Genomic DNA, 24,776 nt, shown 5'->3' on the forward strand with positions numbered 1-24,776 from the left:
TCAAAATATAAGTGTAAATATAAATCAGAACTGCAAATGTTTGTTATTCTAAACATTAGTTACGTTCATACATATGAGTTCTAGTTTCTACAATGAATGCACCTTCAATAATACGTTAATGCTTCAGTTGACATAAATAAAGTTAAGGCACTCAGGGTATATGATATCGATTACATTGTTGTGTTACTTCTTTAACATGTAGGGGTGCAGCCAAATTACGATTACCTATTATAATAACTCTTCACTTGACTGAATGTTCATTTTCACTCCTCCTGCGAGACCTTGACTGAAACACCAGGAGCCAACATGGCTAGAAACTTAGTGGTCACTTCCTTGCTCTAATGATTCTTCCATCACTCATGATGTTTGTAATGGTTTGTCTTATTATATACTATTATGAGTTCTCTTCAAGTTCACAAATCTGGCAAGGTGTCCTTGCATCTTGTTATGAACCGTCTAGCAATTCAGAACAGGTCGAGGGTGTATTCAAGCCCTTTGTAAGAAGGAATTCGCTTTTGAAATCAATTATGTTGGTATTACTAAATAATACAACGCGCTGGTATGTTTGCTAGATGACTTGCTTACTTAATACTGTATTTGTAAATACTTTAGAGGGTAAATTATGTGCGATAAATTTGAATTTTTTTTTATTTTTTATAAAGATATTTTTATTGATTTTTGCAGAAAAATAAAACAATGATACATACATACAACTGGGTGCCAACGAGCACCTAAAGATGGTCAATCCCATTGTCCCGGGCAAAACACTGTAGGTGATGTTTGTACACAGCCTGTTGGATTAAGCTTGTGGAGACCACACACCAGTTTAGGGGGGGGAGGGGGATCCCGCCGACTCTCCCCGCTGCGGTGCCGCTCGACAACGCAGGCAAGATGCAAGACGCGGCCCCCCACCTCCCCCATACCTTGTTATATTTATTCGGGCATCCTCTAACCTCATATACAAGTTTTTCACGCTGTGCACACCAGTCCATCCCTCGCCTCCATTTGGTCAATGCCGGTGCGCCCCCGGCCTTCCAGTCAGCCATTATATCTCTCTTAGCCACTAGGCATGCCACCCCCAGGAAGGTTCGATCTGGTCTTCCCAATCCAATGTCTCCCATGACCCCTAGCAGGAGAGGCAGCGGTGCCATCTCTATATCTTCCTGCAAGACTCCAGAGACTTCCCGCATGACCCGCCCTCCCATAGATCGCTATGACCGGGCATGTCCATACCATGTGGAAGAAATCAGTTTGCGGATTTATGCATCGGGGGCAGTCGGTTGTAGACCGAAGGCCCGCTCTATGTAATTTAGTGGTTGTAAGGTATGCTGTGTGGAGGTAGAAGGTCTGTATCAGTCGGAATCGAGTAGCCATTGTTAGAGTTCGTGGGGCCATCAATGCCTGGTACCAGTCCGCCTCCTCCATGGGACCCACCCATCCCTCCCATCTCTGGCGAAGACTCTCCAGAGAACAGGCAGTGCTGGCAACCAGGGTGCGGTAAATCTGGGAGACACCGCCTTTGCCCAGGCTCCCCATCAGTGCATTTGCCTCCACAGGGCTATGTTCAGGTATATTATCCCCTGCTCAGACATGTACTAATAGGGCGTGGTGAAGCTAGAGATACTTGTGGAACTGCGTCCTGTTTAGCTAAAAGAGTCTCTGGAGTTCGTCAAAGGATCGCATGTGTGACCGCCCCCCATCCCTCCAGGCCGCTACCTCTGTTAAATGTTTCCCGTGCCATAGTGGGGTCTGCTAGGTAAGGCGCCCCCACCATCCCGACACCTTCTGGGCCGCCCGCCATCCCAGCAATATCACCCTGGTCACATCTGGGACGTCCCAGGAGATCGGGCCACCATACAGGGTGTCAAAGATCCGCGGGTAGCCCAGCGCCTGGAGTTCCAATCGGAATGCTGGATCCGTCCATCCACCCCCAACCCAGTCATTGATCACAAGCAATTGCATCGCGAGGTGATAATAATGAACATTGGACATGCCCAACCCTCCATCATAAACGTCTCTCTGGCAGGTCTTGAGCGCCAGTCTGGGACGGGTGGCTTGGTCGATCCCAGAGGGAAAACAGCCCTGTCTTTCAGCTTCCTCATACATACTAAGCAGGTGGGGACCCAAGATGTCACCACATTTACTGATAGCTCTGCCAGGAATCCATCTGGTCCTGGGGTCTTGCCCAATGCCAAGCTGGCAATCGCATTGGTGATTTCTGCGAGGCTGATAGCTTCGTCCAAGCTATTCCTTGCCGCTTGGGAAACTTTGGGGAGAGTTATATCGTTTAGAAGGGGGGATTCCCTTTCAGCAGAGGGCCCGGGGTGCTCTGCGTATAATCGTGCATAATAGGAGGCAAAGCTCTGTGCAATTTCAATGGATGTCTTAGAAAGAGAACCCGAATCCTCCATGATTTCGGGTATGACTCTATTAGTCAGTGGGCGGGTGGCCAGCCAGTTAAGAAGATGTCCATTTTTGTCCCCCCAACCGTACACGGGCGGCTGAGGCTCTACAAATGTGTTTCGCTGATTCTAGCACTAAGTGCTTGATTTCATCTCTAACAATGGTGAGCTGCTTCAGACTAGAGGCTGACGCCGAGGTCGTTTGCTGGTGTTCCAGGTATAACGCCCTGGCTTCCAACTCAGACACTCGCGAGTTTCGAGCACGCTCACATGCGCGAAGGAGATATTTGGCACGTCCTCTAAGAGTAGCTTTACAGGCGGCCCACACTATACCTGGAGACCGGACTGATCCCAGGTTCTGTTCAAAGTATTGAGCAAGATGGTCTCTAACCTCAAGAATGTAGTTACTGTCCTGTAGGTACCATGCATTCAGACGCCACATCGGGTGTCTGGTGGGGTCCGCACCACCCAGCCGGATCCGTACTTGCGAGTGGTCTGAGACTCCACGAGGCAATATTTCTACCCCTGTGACATTGATGGTGTCTAGAGCGGGCATGAACACGAGATTGATTCTGGCGTGTGACAGGAGGGGGGGAGGGGGAGGGGTGGTGGGGGGTGTGTGTGTGTGTGTGTGTGTGTGTGTGTGTGTGTGTGTGTACGTGTGTGTGTGTGTGTGTGTGTGTACGTGTGTACGTACGTTTCCTAGGATGCCAAGTTCTCCATACCTCACATAGGCCGAGACTCTCAGCCCAGCCACTAAAGCTGGAAGCCTGGTTGGATTTACTAGCAGTGACATCGCCGGATACATCTAGCCTGGGGTCGAGAACGGCCTTAAAATCCCCTCCCATTAGTGTGGTTCCCCGGGGGAGTCCCGCCGCCACCTGTCTGAGTAAGAAAGTATCGAGTCCCGCTGGGGGGGCGTATGCACATACAAGATTAAGCGGTAATCCGTGGAGCGACCCCGTGACCACCACAAATCTGCCCTGAGGGTCGGACTGCGTGGCTGTAATCACCATGGGTAGTGAACGGTGGAGTAAAATGGACACTCCTCTGGAGAAGCCCGCGTGATAGACCCTGTCATATCCTCCTCGTGCGAGCATGGGGCACTTAGACCCAAGGAGGTGGGTTTCTTGTAGTAGGACCACTGAGGGGGAATATCTGCGGAGAATATGAAATACTGCGGACCTCTTGATCTTGTCTAACAGGCTGTTCACATCCCATGAGATGATCTGTGTCAGTGAGAGCCAGGCATGGGTTGTGTGGGCGTTGTAGATTGTCGAGTGTCTGCCGGTAGGTGTAGGGACGACCGTTTTGAACTTTACAGTGAAATATTAGAACAACAAAGGAAACTTATTAACACATTACTATTTAACCCCATTTCAAACTTCTCACCCCCCAACCGCCCCCCTCCCTATACTCCCACCCAGGAAGCATCTGTCGCCCAAATATCCAACCAAAACAACACAGCCAAAACGACTGTCATTGGAGTGGAGTGGTGGACCCCTCCCTTCAGTCGGATCGTTTGCAATCAACGGTCAGAAGTCAAGCCATATGTGACAGGCAATAAAGAAGCATTAAGCTGCTGGTGGGGCTTCCTCCGGGATCCGCAAGAGCGAACACCGGGCGGCCCCGGTCACCCTCCACGTGCCCGAGGGGGGCTGTGTGATAAAATTTGAAACTTTATGCACTTAATGTAGAAAAGAATCTGAAAGTCCAAGTGGAAGAAAGCACTCAAAAAAAGTACCTCTCGCCTTAAGATGCAACACAGTCTATTATCTAGCACCCCAAACATGTACAGTTTGAGACTGAAACCACTCGACAAGCAGCGGCTGCATCTAGATTACAAAGAATATATTCTAAATAGTGTATTAGGAGAACATTACAGAGGTATTCTGAGTCTTATAAACTCACAACCAAGTGCTTTCTGCCGGCAGAGGCTGCATTTGATACTCTCCGTGGTACATTATTCTGTATAATTGAAAAATATTATACTTTTTAAGGAGTCAAAAGGTGCTTTTAGTTTGCAAAATGTAGCCTTGTTTAGGGTGGTAACTTCTGCTTTTCTGATGTTCGCTATGTGCAAATTAATATACACCTCACTATTGAGTGGGGGATGGTTATAAGATCATTGCGGGATTTCATTTGAGGGACATGGCCCCATGAGTAGTGTTTTAGAGCAATGGTAGACTGGTACATAGTGGCCAGCATTACTATTTAAAACGAGAAGTATCTTTTGTGTGACCTGTAGGGAGAACTTGTGACATGATGGTGTTTATCAGTTTAATAAAACAACCAATATTTATAATTCCACTAAGAAAATATTTTGTCTTCCAGATTAACAGTTTTTTTGGTTCTGTTTTAGGTGCCTGTCATTTAGTAAAGTAACAAAAATTCGAGGTGCTTTTGTTGATTAATAGATTTGTGATGGAAATAAGGTTCTTCTAAGGGGGCTTAATGGGGTCCCCACATTGTGTTTAAATTGCTGTGTAGGAATTTCACCTCCATATTTCTTTTTTTTTTTTTATCTTTCATAAACATTATTGCATTGCATAGTGAGCTCAAACTGTGAATATGACACTAATTATTTCTTTCTTTCTGACACAGCATATTTGAAGTGCAATGGAGGATTACGAAGACTTTTGCAAAAAGTATTTTGCCAAGATTCAAAGTGAGGCAATTAAAGATACCAGCGCTCTTGCCCAGCCCAGTATGTCGATAATTCAGTTTCATGGTGTTGCTGTGCTCTCCCCATTGGTAAGATAATTAAAAAAAAACAAAAACTGAAATATCATGTGGTGCATGGGGAATTTGCCTTATGAAATTAAACATTTTGGAAATACCTTTTTCTGTGGTAGTACAGAAGACTGCAGGTGGACATCAATTTATTTTAAAAAGAGAGATTGGTTAAATGTTCACATGTTTGCGAGATGCAAATCTTCATCAAGGCTTTAAGCATGATGCAGAAAATTTGGTAGAAGCTGTAATGTATTTTAGTAATACAGGAGGGAATAGGCGATTATACTTGCTGATGTATGTGGACTGTAAATAGTATTCATGAAGAGGCTTTCTTGACAAGTGATGGGCAGAAGGGAGACTTAAAGCCTTAACTCAATATATGTATAATGACAAACCCTTGGTAGTTGAGGGCTAGGTTGACAAGGGGGTAAGACAGTGCTGGGTTTTTGCAAGGTCTGCAAGAGACCATGCTAAACTTTGCACAGTGCAAAGACACCATTAGTAAGAGCTGTCATTAATAATAATGAGCAGGATGCATTTTAGAAATGCTTGTGAACGTCCTGAAACAGACTGCAGGTCCTCCACCTCTGCTTTTCGTAAAGTGCCGTTTTTTGCTTGAATCTTTTTAATATTTTTTAATACAGAGAGATAGATATACAAAGCGTATTCAACAATCGCAATTGGAGGACTAGGCATTGCAACATCCATGGATTATTACTCAGGTCAACCTTGTTAGATGGCAAGGAAATTTGCATCAGTGAACGGTTAAGATGTACAAGTGACACCAAGGAAATGACCTGTTACGACTGTATAGGAACCCAGTCTCCAACCCGCAGGGTTTTATCAGCTTGGAAGGCATATTGCATCTTACATATTTACACAGCAGGTGGTTGTTGTATATCATACATTGAAGCAAATAAGATTCAGCATATTTCGCATACATAACTATATAACACCCCCCCCTCCAACCCTAAACCATCCGTTCCCAGTCACCAGGCCGCAGCGCATCAACACACGGCCCCAGGCCTCCACTTGTTTTTTTCTGCTAAGCACTCCTCCCCTTCTGACGGGTCAAGTGAAAGCCAAGCCCTTCATCCGAGGGGGACTACATTATGCCACCACATTCAGCCAACTTGATTCTCTGCCATCAGCACAGTGTCCACATCGCTGCATCAGGCCCCCTTTCTTGTTCCCGCAGCTCTAGCAGCATTGCATCCCAGCGAGAGGCCAGGGGAATTTTATGCAGTCCCAAGCTGTCTTTCCTGTGCAGCGCCAACCCCCCATGCCTTCGCCCATACCATAAGTGTTCTTCTCCATGCTTCTTTCGGAGGAGGTTCTGCAGACTTCCATCTCTTGGTGATGAGACTCTTAGGCGGGAGGAGGCCTAGGTCCAAGAACCTTGTGGATGCTTTGTGCTTTTTTAGCTCTAGGGAAAAAGCCCAGGATACATGCTTCCCACGTGGTCAGCCTTGGACGCGCCATACAGATCGAGAGCTTTTCCGACACCGCCCTCCAGTAAGGACATAATGAGGGACAGGACCACAGCATGTGTAACAGGTCGGCCGCCTCCAAGGTACAGCGGGGGCAAGCTGTGTCCACGCAATAAAAATACTGATTAATTTTTGTTGGCGTGAGGTATGCCCTATGGAATATGTAGAATTGGATCAATTGAAACCGTGCATTGAGTGGTATGTTGGTGTGGCTTCTCAGGGCACCGTCCCATTCTTTATCTGTACAGGGTCTGGCCATGTCGCCCTCCCAAGCAGCTGTCAGGGTGGTGCAGGTGTGAGTTGTGTGTGTTTGCAGCACCTCCGAAAGCCAGGGTATCAGATGTTTAGCCTGCCCCATAACGTGCATGTACTGCAGCAGGAGAAGTATTGATAGTTCAATGGATATGTCTCCCCATCAACAGGACAGCAATTTCACTAAGGAATTATAAAATAAGAACTGCCCCGGCGGCAGGCCTGTCTCCTCTGCTAGTGTAGCAAATGGGGTTTCACTCCTCCTCAGTATATAAGTCTCCCAATGTATACAACTCTGCGGCGTGCCAAGGCTCTAACTCCATCAAAGTTGTGTGGCGCGCGGTGTGCCCGGGAGAGCCAGTGCCGGCACGCATGGAGTAACTGCATGCGCAGTGTGCAAGCTCCTGCGATAACAGTAGTGTGCCACCTTTACTAGGAGCGAATCTGGTGTCTTAGGACAGGCACTTGGGTGGAACAGGTATGATACCGCTGATAACGTCCAAGGTGGTGCCAATGTTGCACTGTCCAATAGTTGTAGTCCAGAAAGCTACCTGGCTGCCCATTGCAACTGGGAGGCCAAATAGTCCTGTTCCATGTTGGTACCGCAAGGGCACTTTTTTCCAGTGAGGAGTACATTTTAGTCAGTGCCACTCTAAGGCAGCTTTTATTCCAGATAAACTCTCTAACCCTGTTCTTCAGTTCCCTGAAGAACCTAGTCTGGATCTGCAAGGGAAGTGGTAAAGCATCCAGAGTAGGACAACCATCTTCAGGAGCGCTACACTCCCCATCACGGATAGTGGCAGCATTTGCCAGAAAGTTATTTAGGCACAGATTGATGTTACCACCCTTTTAAGATTTACGTCATGTATATCCTCCATCATGTGATAGACATTAACGCCCAAGTATCGAATTGTCCTGGGCTGCCAGGGAATTAGGTCCCCCGATAGAATGAGGCTGGGATCTGGCCAATCGGGTTGAAAGGAAAGAGGCAAGACTTTGTCCAGTTGACCTGTAATCCCGACAGTGCGGCAAAACGTTGCAGTGTACCTGCAACCTCCTCAGGGATGTTAGAGATGTCTTTAAAATAAAGAAGCAGACTATCCGCGTAGAGGGACACATGTCCAATATCTCCCAGTGGAATCCTCCAGCCCTCCCCCAACTGGCGCAATTCTGCTGCCAGTGGTTCTATCGCCAGGGAGAAGAGCAGTGGCGAACGAGGGCAGCCTTTGTACAGCAGTTTTACTAGTCTTAAAAAACGTGGGCCAAAACCCACCCGGTGCAGTAATGCAATTGGGAAGGGCGATTCCAGGGAGTAGAAGGCCTTCTCCAAATCTTATACCAGGCAATCCCGCTCCAGGCCACCGCTGGGTGGAATACTTCATAACCCGGGAAAGACGTCTGATGTTCGGAGAAGTGCTGCGTGCCGGCACAAAGCCACTCTGGTCAGGGTGGATCAGGTGAGGTACCAGTGGCGAAAGTCGCATCGCCAACACCTTGACCAGGATTTTGTAATCTGAGTTAAGCATCGCCAGCAGCCTTTACGATCCCTGCTCTGCTGGGTTTTTACCTGGCTTAGGAAGGGATATCAACAATGCTTCCCATTGGGATGTCGTCAGTGATGCCGCCGACAGCGCTTCTTCATACAGTTGTAACGGGCAAGATGCAATGATAGTTGAGTATGTTTTATGGAACTCTGATGGGAGGCCTTCATGGCCTGGGGTTTTGCCAATAGCCAATGCACACACACTTTCTTTTATTTCTGCTAAGGCTAATGGTTCGTCCAATCCCTCCTGCTGCTCTTCTGTGAGGCAGGGCAGTGGAAGCGAGGAAAGGACCTCCATAAGTGCCTCAGGACTTGCCTGTGTTCTCCAGTGGAATAGAGCTGTGTAGTAGTGCGTCAGTTTGTCATGTATTTTCCCCTGAGTGTAGAGCATGTTGCCGGTCCCAGAGTGCAGCTCTTTATGGGAGTGTGTTCTTGGCGGATCAGCCAGGCTAATAATCTGCATGATTTATCAGCTGCTACATGCGTGCGTTCTGAATGAGCTTTGTAGTTCAGACAGCGCAATCTCTCCACCAAGGATAGATGCTCTGCCCTTTTGTTTGCCAAGGTGCGCACATCTAGTGAGTTTTGGATAACATTTTTTTTTCATGTTGCATCAAAGCTTTCTCCACCAGGGTTAAGTCACATGTTATGGACTTACGCATGCTCCATTTTATGCTCAGGCAGTGACCTCATATGTAGGCATTGAACGCATCCCATTCAATAAGCCCAGATAAAGCAGTGCCCGCATTTTGGTCAAAGTATTCAACAATGGCTGTGCCAATTGACGACCTGAAGTGCACATCCAACAAGCATCTCCGGACATAGCCGCCAGATAGGGACGGCAGGTGCGGATGTGTCCCACCCCATTTGTAGGAGCTAGGGATTGTGGTCAGAGTGAGTTTGTCCAAGGTAATCCATCTGCAGCCTTGCAGAACATAGGTTATATGAGCAAAGTATTCTGTCAAGTCGCACGTGTAGTTGGTGCGGGGATGAATAAAACAAATAGACCCTTGACACAGCATTACGGTGACGCCACGAGTCCACTAATCACCAGCGCAGAGCCAGTCCCACAGTGTGCGCGCTGCTGTCACCGTAGGCGTGGGGGGCAATGGTGGGATGGAACGATCAAAGTGTGGGTCTGAAACACTGTTAAAGTGTCCTCCGACGAGCCACGGAAGGCCACTCCAGCGGGAGAGCATTCCAGATAGATCAGGGGTGGGGGGGGTTCTATGTTTGGCATGTACACCGACCCCAGCAATAACGCGTGGCCATCTAAGCGCCCCAGTAGAAACACATACTGATCCCCAGCATCTGCCTCCCATTATTCCCCTACAAATAGTGTACCTGGTCTAACCCAAACTAGAGCCCCTCTGACGTATGTGGAGTGTTTAGTTGCAAACAGTTGTCCCTGCCATCTCCTCGCAACGCTCTCACTTGCCCCCGAGACTTCCTGGCATAGCCGCTCCAAGGCCTTTCGCGCTTTACCCTCCACCCCTGGGCCTCGTCCCTGGATGAACGTCTATTTCGGGGTGGTGGGGCAGGTAGGCATTAGCCTCCAGTCGGGGAGGCTTGACAGGGAAGGCCAACAAGCACCAGCCTCCTGGGCCCCAATGCTCAGTAGTACGAGGCCCGTCTGCGTATGTCGTACAAGGGGCCAGGGCCACAGTAGCACAAGCAACCTCTCTCCTCTGGCTGTCACATCCACAGACTCTTCCTCTCAGGAGCTCCTTTCTGCAGTCCAGCGCCCCTGGAGGATCAGGTTCTAGAGGGGGGGGGGGGGGGGGAGGCTTGCCCTGCTGTCCGGGCTGGGCGGGCGCGTTAACACAGTGCCTCACACTCGCAGGGGCCAAGGGGATTCCCAGTCCTCGCATGGCCTCAGCGCCTAAGTCCACCTGGTCTGCGCCTGTCCCCTACCCCTCCAGAGTACCTCTAGGTCTGGCACCCCTCCAGTGGGTGGTAGCCGATTGCACCTCCTCAGCGGGGCTCAAGCAGGGCGGAGTGGAGCCCTCACCCTTTCACGATTCTACACGGGCCGGCCGGTGCAGCCTCCGCACTCTGTCCTACTCTGCGTGGGCCCAGGAGCTGACATTCCTCTTGCTTCGTGGCAACAGTCTGCCTCCACTGCGCTTAAGCAGCACATTCCAGCCCCTGGGGTTCCGCCACAGCTGTCCCTGCTGTGCCCAGCTCTCCATCGGATTAATGAAGGATTATCGAGGCTTCGCTCCTGAGCCGCTTCAGAGTACGATCGCTATCTTGGCCAATCAAGCCATGCCCCCCAATAAAGTGCCCTTCTTTTGAGTCTGCCCCTCCAGATACATCTGCTCTCTACAATGCCGATCGCATAGTAGAGGATGCCTCTTGAGTGCCTTTACTAACTGACACGGGGGCAGGCGGTAGTTTGTCATAGTTTGTCCACCATAAACTGTGGTATTATTTCCTTACACTTAAAAAAAAAAAGTGGGAGGGTTGGTGGAATGCAGCTTTAATTTTTCCCACTTATCCTTGCGATGTACAATTAGTTGCAATGTCACTTTGGTATATTGCATTTTTAGTGTTCGCCCTCGTAAAGCCTACTCTTTTGCTCAGCAAAAGGCAGTCTGAGGCTGAAAAACGTTTATACATGGGGCCGCACATTTGTAAAGTATTAAAAAAATAAATTAGAAATTCATGATTTGCGTCAGATCGTCCATCTATGTACATGGGTTCAAGTCTTTCTTCTGCCATTTGAACGTGTGATGATTTGTGTTAGCATGATGATTTTATTTGGAAGCAGCCTAAGAAAAGCAGTCCGTTAAACACTTGGCACCAAGCTTCAAAATCTTTAAGCGCTAGTCATTAGATTGCTCAGAATGTAAAGCACTTGTGGAATGTAAGAGGCATGCCTTTTGAGCGAGTCATCTGAGAAGTAATGCATTCTTCATATCTAAGTCACAGTAAGTTGTCTTAGTTGGCTAGCTTCTAAAACCTACCCATAAAGGTTTTCATGAAGCATTTTGTTTGTGTTGCCTTTGCAAATTTCAACACACACACACATACATTTGGATGGGACAATTGTGTTCATGTTTTTTTGCACTCCTAAAGTAGCAGCATGATAAGGTGATCTTCTTCACTACTCAGGCATGAATTTTCTCACGAAAACCCTCGGCAGCTACAAAACAGCTGCCTAATCATGCAGTTCCTATCCAGCCAAAGATTGTGTTGGAGATTACTTTTTGTGGCACAGTCACTGTGGGTGCATTCCTGTCTCAGGTAGACTCTGTACCTCTGGAGCTCCAGTGCTCAGTCCTGGATTAGATGCAGTCATTAGAAGCGCCCTGTACTTCCTAGGTCAGGGTGCAGTGTTGGGAGAAAAGGGGGAAATTGAGGCGGAGTTTCCAAGATTGATTCTGCTGTGGCCAGTATGGTGGATGATGTGAGACTTTGACTGGTGCAGGAAAGTGTAAGATGTAGCAGTCATATGTCTGTTTCTCCCACTGTTTTTCAGAGGCACCCGCCTTAAAGTCTTAGTAGTTTTAACAAATGGGGACATGCACTGAGCACTTGTAGCAGAGTGGAGTATGGATGTACGATGATGGCTCACACACTGCTGGAGTCCATTCTGGTTAGAAATTTCTCCTTGCTAGCTTAACTTCACTACTCCGGGGTATAGGCCTGGCATGGGCTGGTGTTTGGGCCCTGATTCCTGGTCCGCGATAGCCAATGGTTGTCCTATACTTCTACCCTGTGACTGCTGTTGGCCTGAAAAACAATGGACGTTAGAATGCTTCCTAGAATTGTGTTGGCCGTTGGGAAGACTGGGCTCTGATTAAGCTTTTGTGATCTGATCTGGTTGAGTACAAGGGTTCTGTGGTTCTCCTCTGCTGCAGCCTCTGGTGTCCTTTTTCACAGTAAAGATCTTGAAATGCCCATCTTACCACTGGATTGGAGCTTTTTTACTTTACACTACCATTGCCCAGAAAGAGGTGGACATCAAAAACAGAGCAACAAGTTGTATAAATATGTTTTCATGGAAGTCGGGGTCTGGTTGGGAGTATTAGTTCCAGTTTCTGTTCCAGGCGGTAGTAGAGCTTTTGCCTGAAACTACTTTGCAGCACAGTGTGGATGTAGTAAGGAAATCTAGATGCAGCCTTTAAATCAAGTTTACTCTTTCAGCACTGAACTTAACCAGGTTTGAATTGACTTCAAAATGAATATCTGAAAGGGTGGGGCTGTAACATTAGGGACTTTACTTTTGATACAAAGTCTATAAAGATTCACTGGCCGACCCTATCTGAAGAGGTGCCTACCCTTACCTTTTGAGTGAAGGGTATGAAGAGGAGGTCACAGAGAAACAATATACACATCATTGGCTCCCGGAGGACATCAAGATTGTGTATAGAGCAATTTGTTGATAATTTGATTAGGGCTTTTCCACTACCTATGACATTGTCAGTTTTTCTCAAAGCAAGATCTCTCTGGCCTAGGCATGCACATCTGCCCACAACACTACAATAATTCCTGATTGCAGATTTCACCCAAACGGTGGGAAAACAGAACTTCAAGGCAGTGAAAAAGATGCTACAAGCTTCTGAAATGAAATATATGATGCTGTTCCTGGCACACCTGAGGGTTATTGCAGAGATTGGGATTTGGCTTTTCATGAGCCTTTATTAAAAGCTGGAGTATGCCCAGCCCAAGGAACTGATCTGGGTGTTGACATTCTGGCTGTTTTGTTGATGGGTTTTGGGCTTGGGCGATGGCTTTAGAGCCTTTTCAAGGGTAAGTACGTAATTTTCAGCTGAATAACCATGGCTTCTTGTAATGAAGATGGTGTTGAAGAAACACTACCTACTTGGAAGGCTGGAGGTGTGAAAGCTACATGTTTCTCCTGGGGAACTGTTGAGGTGTTATAGATCATTTTCAGTACGCTTTCCCTCAGTAAGCTAGTACTGTCCACTATATTTGGAAATTTCCATTGGATACTATGGAGTGGTGGTGGAGGGGGGGGATTAGTTCTATTTGCCTGGAAAAACTGGTTGGCAGGATTATTTATTTATTTATTTGTTGCCCTTTACTCTGTTTGTTTGACAGTACCTTGGGGCCATGCCATCTGTATTAAGAGTACTTGTTTCGTAGTAATGTTTTATGTTTTCGGGGTGTTACCCACTGCAGGACAATGTAGGGTACAAAGTTGAGGGTGGGGGGAGGAGTTGGTGGGGAGGGTTGAATAGTATTGTTCCTTTCTAATGGATACAACTACCTGTGGATTCCTCACCTCACCTCACCTTATGAATTCACCCATGCGCCAGCATCCAACAAAAAATCTTCTTCCCAGCTCTCCACATCGACGAGGACGTCACAATTGCACAGCTCCACATGACTCCGTCTGACATCACTGTGCCAATAAGAGGTTCTTGCCGGCGTGCTGACATCAGTTCCCTTTTTTTGTGCCTTCGACGCTAACGGTTTTCTCCTAGGCCTCGCTACTGTTGGAGGTGTTCCATCTTGTTGCTAGTTTCAATCCTGTTTCTAGTTACAATGTCTCCTCCTAGGAAGTCGGGATTCAAGCCATGTCGAGAGTGCGGGGGTCGCATGTCGGTTACTGACCCTCATGACGATTGCCTTTGGTGTCTGAGCACTGAGCATGACTTTGAGGAGTGTGTTTCCTGCCAGAACATGAATCCTAAGGCTCAAAGAGAGAGAGAGGCCAAACTCTTTTTGGCCAAGGCGAAGAAGGGGCATAAGAGTCATCATAGATCCTCTTCCCATACTTCGTCGAAGAGACATAAGAAACGGCGTCGTCATGACTCTCGGTGTTGTTTGGCTCTTACCGGTCAAGCTCAAGGTCTCAATCTCGACGGCGACGTGGGAAGTGAGTCAGACGGTGACTCCACAGCCTCAAAGCCCCTCAGAGCAGTTGGTCTCCTATGGAACAGACTTTTCATATAAATCTGTTAGAATTGCGGGCGATACGTTTGCCTCTCAAATTCCTCCCGTCCCTTTGCAGTCAGTCAGTTCAGGTTCTGACGGACTACACTACCGCGATGTGGTATATAAACAAGCAGGGAGGCGTAGGGTCGTATCTTCTCTGCAGAGAAGCTCTGCGTCTCTGGTCCTGGCTTCAGGACCATCGGATTTGCTTGATAGCGAATCATCTGGCCGGAGTGCTCAACGTATGTGCGGACACTCTGTCGGCATTTTGCAGGCCGACCACGAGTGGCGTCTCCATCTGGATCTGGTCCTGCACATCTTCCAGATGTGGGGCTCTCCAGGAATAGATCTGTTTGCCACTTGGGAGAACACGCACTGCCAGTCATTCTGTAGCCTCCAGTGCAAGGAGCTTTGGGGGATGCGTTCCAGATATCTTGGTGCAACCAGTTGCTTTACGCATCCCCCCCCTCACCTCCCATACCCTTGATCCCTCTGGTTCTGAGGAAGATTCGCCCTCAGGTAATTTTAATAGCCCCGGATTGGCCAAGAAGGGTGTGGTACACAGACTTTATCCAACTCTCACTGTGCCCTCCGCTCCATCTCCCTCTCAGGGCAGATCTCCTCTTGCAATCGCAGGGACAGGTTCTATACCTGCCACCTCCAGAGCCTGCACCTTCATTCCTGGAGATTGAATGGGGCAACCTGAGTTTTTTCTTTCCCATCATAAGTAGTGGATGTTATTTTATCAGACAGGTGACACTCCACTAAGACAGTTTATGCAGCAGGTGGGCTAAATTCGTGGCTCGGTGTGGGGAAAAGCAAATTGACCCTTTGAGGGCCCACCTCTCCGATATTTTATTATTTGCTTTAGATTTAGCAAAGAAGGGTTGTGCAGTGGCTACAGTTAAGGGTTATTTGGCTGCTCTGTCAGCCTTTCTTTGCCTCCTGGATCAGCCCTCCTTGTTTAAAGCTCCTATTGTAATTAGGTTCTTGAAGGGGTTAGTTAATAGGTTTCCTCCCACTCCTTTTCATATGCGTCAGTGGGACCTAAATCTTGTTTTGACCTTTTTAATGGGGGTCACCTTTTGAACCCATGCACTCTTGCCCGCTAAGGTTTCTCGTACATTTTTTCTCTTTGCTATAACCTCGGCTAGGCAGGTTGGTGAGCTTCAAGCTCTTTCTGTTAAACCCCCCTTTACCTTGTTCTTCCCGGATAAAGTGGTGCTAAAAACCAGGACAGCGCTCTGAGCAGAGTGATTTATGGATGAATTGAAGTCCTTTCTCACTGATGACTAATATCGAAACTAACAATGAAGGGAAACTATTTAAACAGCCAAATACGAGTGTCTTTTTATTTTGCTGGCATTTGAGAAAGGCATTTAGCTGAAACGCGTCATGCTGGGGAAATGAACTTAGCTGCAACCTGGAGAGTGCCCCTTTATGGCTTTGAAGGAAAGCCGGTTTTGTTGGTATGTTTTACGTGTATGCCACTTGCACGGAGGAGGCACCCATCGTTAAGTGTTCGGCATTTTCAGTGGCATTTGGAGAAACATATATATATATATATGTGTGTGTATATGTCCTTTTCTGTATATATAAATGATGGTTTTGATTATATTGCATCATGGTGGTTTTATGTATTTATTTGAGCTATTGTGAGGTCAGTTTTCACATGTTCGCCTCAAAGGCACGTAAAAAATGAGTGAAACTGATGTCAGCACGCCAGTGAAGACCTCTTATTGGCACAGCGACGTCAGTCGGAGTTGCGTGGAGCCGTGCAATTGTGACGTCCTCATCGAAGTGGAGAGCTGGGAAGATTTTCCGTCGGATGCTGGTGCATGGGTGAATTCATAAGATGAGGTGAGGAATCCACAGGTAACTATTGTATCCACCACAAAAAGCGTTACCGAAGGTAAGTAACTTGTTCTTAGTGTTTGGAAGAGGAAGGCACTGTCATGAGCATCTATAGTGGGCATTTGTGAGTGAGAAGATGGGTTTGAGGGTGACATGGACATATGTATGAGAAGTCTGAGTGAAGAGAAAATGGGAAGTTTAACTGGGAGCCATAGAGAATGTTGATTTGGAGTGAGTGTTGATGCACCTACATGAAACTGCAATACAAGGTCATCTTTGCTTGTTACAATTGAACATTCTACATATTGTTCATTGCAGTAGAACCAAGCTTCTAGATGGATCTAGTACACAACCTATTATGCCAGAAGTGTATGACAGAAGAAGGTATTTTTATTTCCACTAGATTTGGGCCTTTCCAGCTTAAGCTATTTTGGAATGAAGTGAGCGAAGAGTTGTCTGAATAAGTAGCGTTAATGCCCCCCCCCCACCCCTTCATGCCCCGAGTAGCTATATAGGATATGCCTAATCATGTTAATATATTTTAAATTTTAAGTGTGCTTCTTTGTGATAGGGAAATTCATCCCACTCTTCAGAACTCAGTGGTGTAAAGGTATTGCCTTGTGCAGGGTAATCTGGAGAGTGATGTAGGAGTAAAGGGGTTACCTCTCCCAGTTTGCCAAGATCTGTGAACTTTGGCAGTGGCACTACAGGTTGAAGGAAGGAGAGGAATGCCACAGTAGTTCTGTTCCTGGTCCCCAAGCCCACCAAGTTCAGTTATATGATAATATCAGCATGCAACAATGCACTGATTTGTTGAGAATGTCTTTAGGATGCCCCCCCTCCCCCCATGGTGGTCAAGCACCAGACATTATTATAGTGTAATACTATATTTATTTTTCTGGAACAAAAAAAATAATTAAACCCTTAAGAGTATGCTCATGAAGTAGATTGCCACATATATATACTGCCTCTTAGGAGCATCTGTGACCACCCAGAGGGAGTTTGTGCCTTTTCCTATTTGTCTGAAGAATAGTCTTGATCTACGGTGCAGCATAGATCACCAGTATCCTCAGCTCCAGTCTCCTAAAATTGAAAAGATGGCTGTTCCAGTAAACTTAATTCTCTAGACTGTTTCACCATGTGCGGATGACGTTTGGGTCATAGCTGTGCTTTAGAAGATTGCTTCATCATCCTGGTATTTACATGTCCCAGTTGTTTTTTTAAGTACTGTGACCTCCCAGATGGAGATCACCTGCACTATGGACCTGATCAAGGCTGCCGATTTTTTTCATATATGAATATTCACAAGGTGCTATTTTTCCTTGTTGGTATTTTCACTGTATGTATTATGATTAGTATGTGAAATATGAGTTTCATCGTCCTGATGAAAGCTCCAAACCATTTTATGAAACATTTCAATGTTTTGTCAACATTCTGTTCATTAAAGGTAAATGAGGCCCGAACATTTTAATTGTAATCGGGGCCCTTTGATAGATGCACCTTGTGTCCATCTTCTTGTTGGACATGGTCTTTGATCATGCACAACAAGGTTTGGTCACAGGGTCTAACGTGGAGCCAGGCCCTGCACAGGATCTGTTATAAGACCAGTCCCTGCTGTGCATGGCCCTTAATATTAGCACTTGCATTCAAACCCATTGTATAGCTTGCTAAACTGGGGCCTAAAATGTCCTTGATTTGAATATGAGTATTGACTGAATAAGTCCATTCAAAAGTAATCTCGTACAGCCAGGATCGTCAAGGGTCCCTTGGCTATGTTATATCAAGAAATCTCTATTGGGATGGGATAGTGGTGTATTCCATATTCTTTTCACATAATGCTGCTGCAAGTGTCAGCTATTGGAAATTGTGTATGGAAAAGAGTGAAACCCCTGCAGCACTAGGCGCTTTATCTCCGCCATTTCTGCACCATAAACTGCTTTTATGTTCCAGGAATTGTTGGACCTGCCCCTTTTTGCAGGGTCATCCCCAAAGGTTTTGCCTCCTTCCTTCTATTTTTCCTGACCTGTTTTTGTTGGCTTTAGAACTCTGAGCACTTTACCACTGCTTACCACTGCTAACCAGTGCTAAAGTGCATATGCTCACTGTGTAAATTGTACTATCGATTGATTTATCCACGATTGGCATATTTGATTTACTAGTAAGTCACTAGTAAAGTGCACTAGAGGTGCCCAGGGCCTGTAAATCAAATGTGGGCCTGCAGCACTGGTTGTACCACCCACATAAGTAGCCCTGTAATCATGTCTCAGACCTGCCACTGCAGTGTCTGTGTGTGCAGTTTTAAACTGTCAATTCGTCTTGGCAAGTGTACCCACTTGCCAGGCCTAACCCTTCCCCCTTCCTACATATACGACACCCCTAAGGTAGGCCCTGGATAGCCCTATGGGCAGGGTGCAGTGTATGGTTAAGGCAGGACATATACTGATGTGTTCTATATGTCCTGACAGTGAAATACTGCCAAATTCGGGTTTCACTGTTGCAAGGCCTATCTATTTCATAGGTTAACCTGGGGGCTACCTTTAAACATGATTAAAGCGTAGATTCCCCATGGGTGCAGATAGACGTGGGGTTTGGGACCTCTGAACTCACAATTTAAAAGTACATATTTTAGTAAAGTTGGTTTTAAGATTGTGTGTTTGAAAATGCCAGTTTTAGAAAGTGGGCATTTTCTTGCTTGAACCATTTTTGTGACTCTGCAAGTTTGTGGATTCACTGTCTGGGTTAGTTTTACAGTTGAGCTGGTTGCACCTCTCTCCAGACAGTGAAACAAAGGGGGCTTGGGTGTAGCCTGCATATTCTTATGAGTCATCTGTGCTAGGAGGGAGGGGAGGAGTGGTCAACCGAACCTGAAAGGGGTGTGCCTGCCCTCACACAATGCAGTCGCCAACCCCCTGGTGTGTTTGAGGCCTTGCCTGGGCAAGACAGGAATTCACAAACAAGTGAGACTTTTCCTTTGAAGTAAGCCTACTTCAAAGGCCAAATGGGTATTAGAAGAGCACCCCAAACCACAGACTTCCGACACTTCTTGAGGTAGACACTCTATCTCTCAGACACTTCTGGGAAAGAAACCTGCTGGTGAAGAATCCCTGAACCAGACCTACCAAAAGGAACTGCCTGGCTGCCAAAAGGACTCACTGGGACTACTTTTCTGAGAGGTACTGCTGCCTTGCTGCTCTCTGGCTGTGCTGAGAAGTGCTATCCAAGGGCTTGGATAGAGCTTGCCTCCTGTTCCCTGAAGTCTCAGGACCAAAAAGATTTCACTCCTGCAACTGGACTTCTTGTGCGGCGAAAATTTGACTCACAGCCTGCTAAAAACGACACAGAGCCTGCCCGCGGTGAGAAATTCGCTGAACCTGAATGACGCAGCCTGACTGCACAAGGAGAAGATTGACGCAGCTCCTGCATAGCGCCTGGAACTTCGACGACCAGCCGACCCGAGACAGTGCAGCCCGACTTCCAGATAGGAATCGACGCAGCGTCTGCAGTGCAGGAGAAATTCGCACACAATGCCTACTGGATCGACGCAGCGCTTGTGACTTCGCTCTGCAAGCCCAGGATTCCACGCATCGTCCCCAGGGTGCCAGAAAACCCCGCAACCCGAAGAGACATAAAATCAATTCCACTGTACATACATAATCAAGCCTGTATTGTCTTAAGTAAAGTAATACAGAGAAGAGATAAAATGAAAGAGCTAGGAAAGTAAAGAGAGAAGGGAGAAGAAATAGAATGAGATTCAGCATGGTGTTGCTGTAGTTACAGGCTACAATATATATATTATAAGGGTTGGAGATTAGATAATCATAGATTTCTTTTGGAGTCAGAGCTGAAGTTTCGTTCATGGTGGCTTATTGGAAACAAAGAATTTGACCAAGGAGCCCCATATGTTGTGTGCCTGTGATTTCCATGGGGAGCTTTGGAGGACAGGGTTATCTGCTCTACGGATTGGAGTTATCCAATTTAACCATGGTACAAAAGTGGTTTTACACGTGGACTCCCAGCTAGTGGTAATTAATTTGATTGCTGCTGTTAGTAAAAGTCAAAAAGTAGGCGGTCTGATTCATTTTTGATGTTGGGGTCAAGAAAGCCTGTAATTAAATATGAGAAGTTATTTTCTGTTTTAATGTGGAAAAGTTTGCCAATAAATACAACTTAATACCAGAATTTTTTGACCTGTCTGCAATAAAATATCGGGTGAGGTAGGTCTCCTTTTTCCTCATGGCAGTTCCAGCATGTAGGTGTATCTACTAAGTTCATTGCATGTAGGCGTGAAGGCATCCAATAAATCTTGTGTAATAACCAAAATTTGGTTAGTTTGAGTATAGGAGTAATTTTATGTAGGGTTACTGATCTCCAAATTTTTATCCACTCTGAATCTGTAATTTCAGATTGTGAATGACCATTCCAAAGATCCAGAGTCTTCCTAAATATTTTTTGTAGTGTGTCGTTGGAGAAAATGGTTGATTCTAGATACCTAGTGCGTTTGGAGATTTTTGAGAGTAGGCGGGAGGCTAGAAGGGTCCTCATGGAGAGAGTGAGATTTAGTTAGTGCCACTTTCATTTTAAGAAAATTATAGAATTCCTGGTTCTCAATAGGATATATTTCTTGAAGATTTGCGAAGGGTAAAGGGTTGGAGGGTGTGCCTAATTGTTTGGGATCATATATACCTTTATTTATCCAGGATTGCCAGTCAATAGTCTGACCTTTTTATATTTAATATTTGGGTTGTACTAAAGAGAAGCAAGATTGGAGGATTTCAGTTTAGATTGCATTTTATTGTCAACTAGGATTAAGGTGTTTTTGCCATTCTTAAAGCTATATTTAGAATTTGGTATGTGCTAATCAGTAGATGTAAGAAGAATTGTTGGGTCTAAATTTCCCAAAATTGCTTTTTCCACTTCTAGCCATAGTGGGGTGTAGTTCTCTTGGGGTGAAAACCATTAGGCTCCTTGTTTAGCAAGAAAGGCTGATTAGTAGTTTCTAAACTTAGGTAGGTTGATGCCACCCAAGTTCTTGTGTAGTCTTAACGTATGTAAGGCTATTCTGGGTCTTTTGGCTTGCCAGATAAAATTATTGATCATTTTATCCAGCTTACGTTGGAAGTCGTCGGTGAATGTCAGGGGTAGCATACTTACTAGATTATTAATCAAAGGAGATATCATGTTCTTTATCGTTTCAATGCGGTAATGAATTTTGGTGACCAGCCTTCTAACAAATGCCTAATGTTTTGAAGGGTTAGATGCTCGTTATGGATTAGAGTGTTGATTTAAGTCCGACTCAAACTTAATTCCTAGGTACTTTGTCGTTCAACCGCCAGATTAGTCCTGAGTCCCCTAATAAAGTTTTAGAACCTAACTAATTCAGAGATTTCACCTCAGACTTCTCTCTATTTAATTTGTATCCTGAGACTCGAGTAATGTTCGATTATGTCCATAAGGGCCTGTATGGATGAGTGAGGGTTGTCAGAAAGATTTAAGATGCCATCTGTGTGAGCCGCTAATTTGATTGTTTTTCCATCAAAATCTGTTCCTGATATTAGAGGGTTACTATTGATGTCTAAAAGAAGTGGTTTGAGGGCTAGTAGAAGAAAGTGAGGGCGAATGTGGGCAACCTTGTCTTGTACCTTTTTCGAGGTCAAATGATAGGGATATAATGCCATTAACCAAGATATCCTCTGGGATTACTATATATAGCCATGAACATTCTTAGGTAGTCATCTTGGAGACCGAAAAGACCTAAGGGACTGATCTAAGAATGTCCAAGAGACTTTGCTGAAAGCCTTTTTGGCGTTCAAGGCTATTGCTATGGATGCTGAAGATGATTTTTTGGCTCTCTCTCAATGACGTGGCACAGAAGGCATGTATAACCATTGGCCATCCTATTTTTAAAAACCCTGCTTGTGAATTACTGATTAGTTTCAGGAGAAAAGTTGTTTGGCTAGGATTTTTGCGTATTCTTGCAGTCCAGGTTTATTAGCGAGATTGGTCTGTAGTTCTTTGGTAATAGAGGATCTTTCCTATCTTTGGGAATAACAACTATGTTTGCTTCAGTGGATATACCGTTAATTTTCCCAGAAGAGGCATATGTATTGTATAATTCTAGAGTGAGTTGGAGAGAGTTGATGAATGTTTTGTAAAATTTGGCGTTGAAGCCATCGGGTCCAGGGGCCTTACTGCCTTTTAGTGTGTTGATGGCCTCTGTAATCTCGGTTATGGAGATTGGTTTGGCTAATACTTTTTTATCTTCAACAGATAGTTTGGGGACCTGTAATTTACTTAAATACTCTTTACATTATTCAGTTGTAATCTGGTTATCCTCGGAATTTAGCTCCATTTAAAATTGTCTAAAAGTGTCTATAATTTTATTTTGGTTGTGTTTAAGGTATGATGCTAGCATCTTTCTTGCCTTGTTTGCCTCACAGGGTTTAAGATATTTAAATGTATTGATCCATACACCTGCTCGTTAGCTGAGTATTCTGTTCTACATATTCATATTTCTTTGTGATAAGTTTGGTGAGGGTCTGTTTGACCAGTGTTTTGATATGGGAGGATTCTAAGTGACTAATCTCATTCTCCAGTTCCAGGAGGGATTTGTTTTTCTCCTTGTTGATTCTTGTTTTCATCAAAGTACCTCTCAAGGTTGCTTTAAGAGTATCCCAAAGAGTTTGCATATGTACATCCGGGGAGGAGTTGTTCGTGAGAAAGTGGGAAATTGAATTTTCAATCTTCTTTATATTCTCTTGTTCATTTAAAATCTCATTGTTGAAATGCCATCTTTTGATACGGGTTCTAGAATTGGTCCCAGTTAGTAGTGTATTGATGCATGCATGGTCGGAAATTACTATTGGGTAAATATTTGTTTGGTCGATAAGGTGAGTATGGGAACCAGAGATAAGGATATAGTCTATTCTCGTGTAGGAATTATGAGGAAGAGAACATAAGGCATAATCTCTCAAATCAGGGTGTTGAAGTCTCCATGTATCTTTGAGGTCATATTTAGCACAAATATCTTTCAGGATTCTGTGTGGTTTAGACGGCCGGTAGTTACATGTGCATTGTCTGTCTAGTGTGGTACCTAGTGGGAGATTGAAGTCTCCAGCTACAATTAGAAGGTCATTGGTAGGTAGATGGCCTAATTTTCCTGAAAGTGTATTCCAGAATTCAGTCATCGATATTTGGGCTGTATATATTAAGAACATGTAATCTAGTCTCATCTTCCTTTAGAGTGGTTATGATCCATCTTCCTTCTACATCAGAGATAGAGGATTCAGTAATTTAGTTGGCTTTTTTGGAGATCGGTGTCATTACAACATTTTTTGTGGATTGCCGGAGAACAGTGTACATCACTAATCAAATTGTTTTTCATTTTGAGAGCTTCTGTCTCTGGAATCCTTGTCTCTTTGAGGAGAATGATATCTCCTTTTGTTTTTTTACAGATAGTTCATTATTTTTCTTCGTTTTTTAGGATGTTTAATACCCTTTACATTTAAGGATACAATGTTGATGTTGTCAGTCGTATTAGAATTAGCCATAATTGTGTGTTGTATGATAAAAGTGCATAATGATGTCCATCAAAAATAGAGTTAATAGAAGACCTAGAGTAAACATGAGCTTGTTATAGCAAACAAGATTTACAATTACTCCTATGGTAGAAGGATATTTACGGAAGTATGAATTATTGTATGTATACACCAGTTGAGTATGAATATATTTCCTTTTTTCACAAACTAAAGTATTCCAATAGGTGTTGTGTGTAAGGATCATAGTGCATATCGTCTATAGCCCTGTGAGGTGAAGTCTTAGAAAGGCTATAATATTGTATGAAGTAGTTTGTCTAGTGTGAGTGTCACACTCGTACTAACCCTAAGATTTCCAGCAAATACAAGTATAAAAGAGAGGAAGCAGGGAAAGAAAGGAAAAAGATGGAGAGTAAGAAACGAAAAAAGAAGAAATAATAAGAATACCCTCCCCACCCCGCCCATAACTTTCCACAAACGCCATGGAGTGGGCGACAAAGAAGAGCGAAACATCCCTCGAGACGACGCGGATTATACATTGTAATGTGTCCATCGTATGCCACTATTATAGTTGATAACCCGAGGGAAGGTCACACACACATATATAGGTAGATATAGATATAGATAGATATATATGTGTATATATCTATATGACTGTAAATGTACCATGGAGACCTACTGAAAATTGAGTACATGGGTAACACATATGATATAAGTGATTTAGTGTAACATGCAAGAAATGGCTAAGTGATATTTATCACATGTAACCTGTTCAGTAGGTTGTATAATCCAAATCTTAAGCAAACTAAACAGGATATGTATGTTCGTATACTGTCAGTTAACAAGAATATGCCTTAAGTAAACAATTAGTAAGTATGAACTAACCTTGGCATGTTATGTAATGAGAAGGTCTATAAAGCGGTTACATCTCACCTATTGGCCCACTAAGTATCCCTATTATTGTAACAATCTACGTTTGATGAGTAGAAAGAGTCAGTCGATACAACGATTAAACCTTAAACTTGATCCTGGACAAGTATATCCTTATTAGGAGGAA

At 45.0% G+C, this 24,776-nt stretch overlaps 1 protein-coding gene across 4 annotated transcripts in view; it reads left to right on the forward strand.

Annotated features, from left to right (window-relative positions):
- Nucleotides 1-24,776, forward strand: part of CCP110 (centriolar coiled-coil protein 110) — a 425,941-nt gene that overhangs the window by 85,077 nt on the left and 316,088 nt on the right. For all 4 annotated transcript variants that reach the window (XM_069210241.1, XM_069210243.1, XM_069210242.1 and 1 more), the window contains exon 2: nt 5,007-5,156. In XM_069210241.1, the coding sequence (XP_069066342.1) occupies nt 5,022-5,156 (135 nt within the window). In that variant the 5' untranslated portion in view covers nt 5,007-5,021. The remainder of the gene's footprint in view (nt 1-5,006; nt 5,157-24,776) is intronic.

Source organism: Pleurodeles waltl, chromosome 10 (assembly GCF_031143425.1).
Source record: "Pleurodeles waltl isolate 20211129_DDA chromosome 10, aPleWal1.hap1.20221129, whole genome shotgun sequence".
Lineage (NCBI taxonomy): Eukaryota > Metazoa > Chordata > Amphibia > Caudata > Salamandridae > Pleurodeles > Pleurodeles waltl.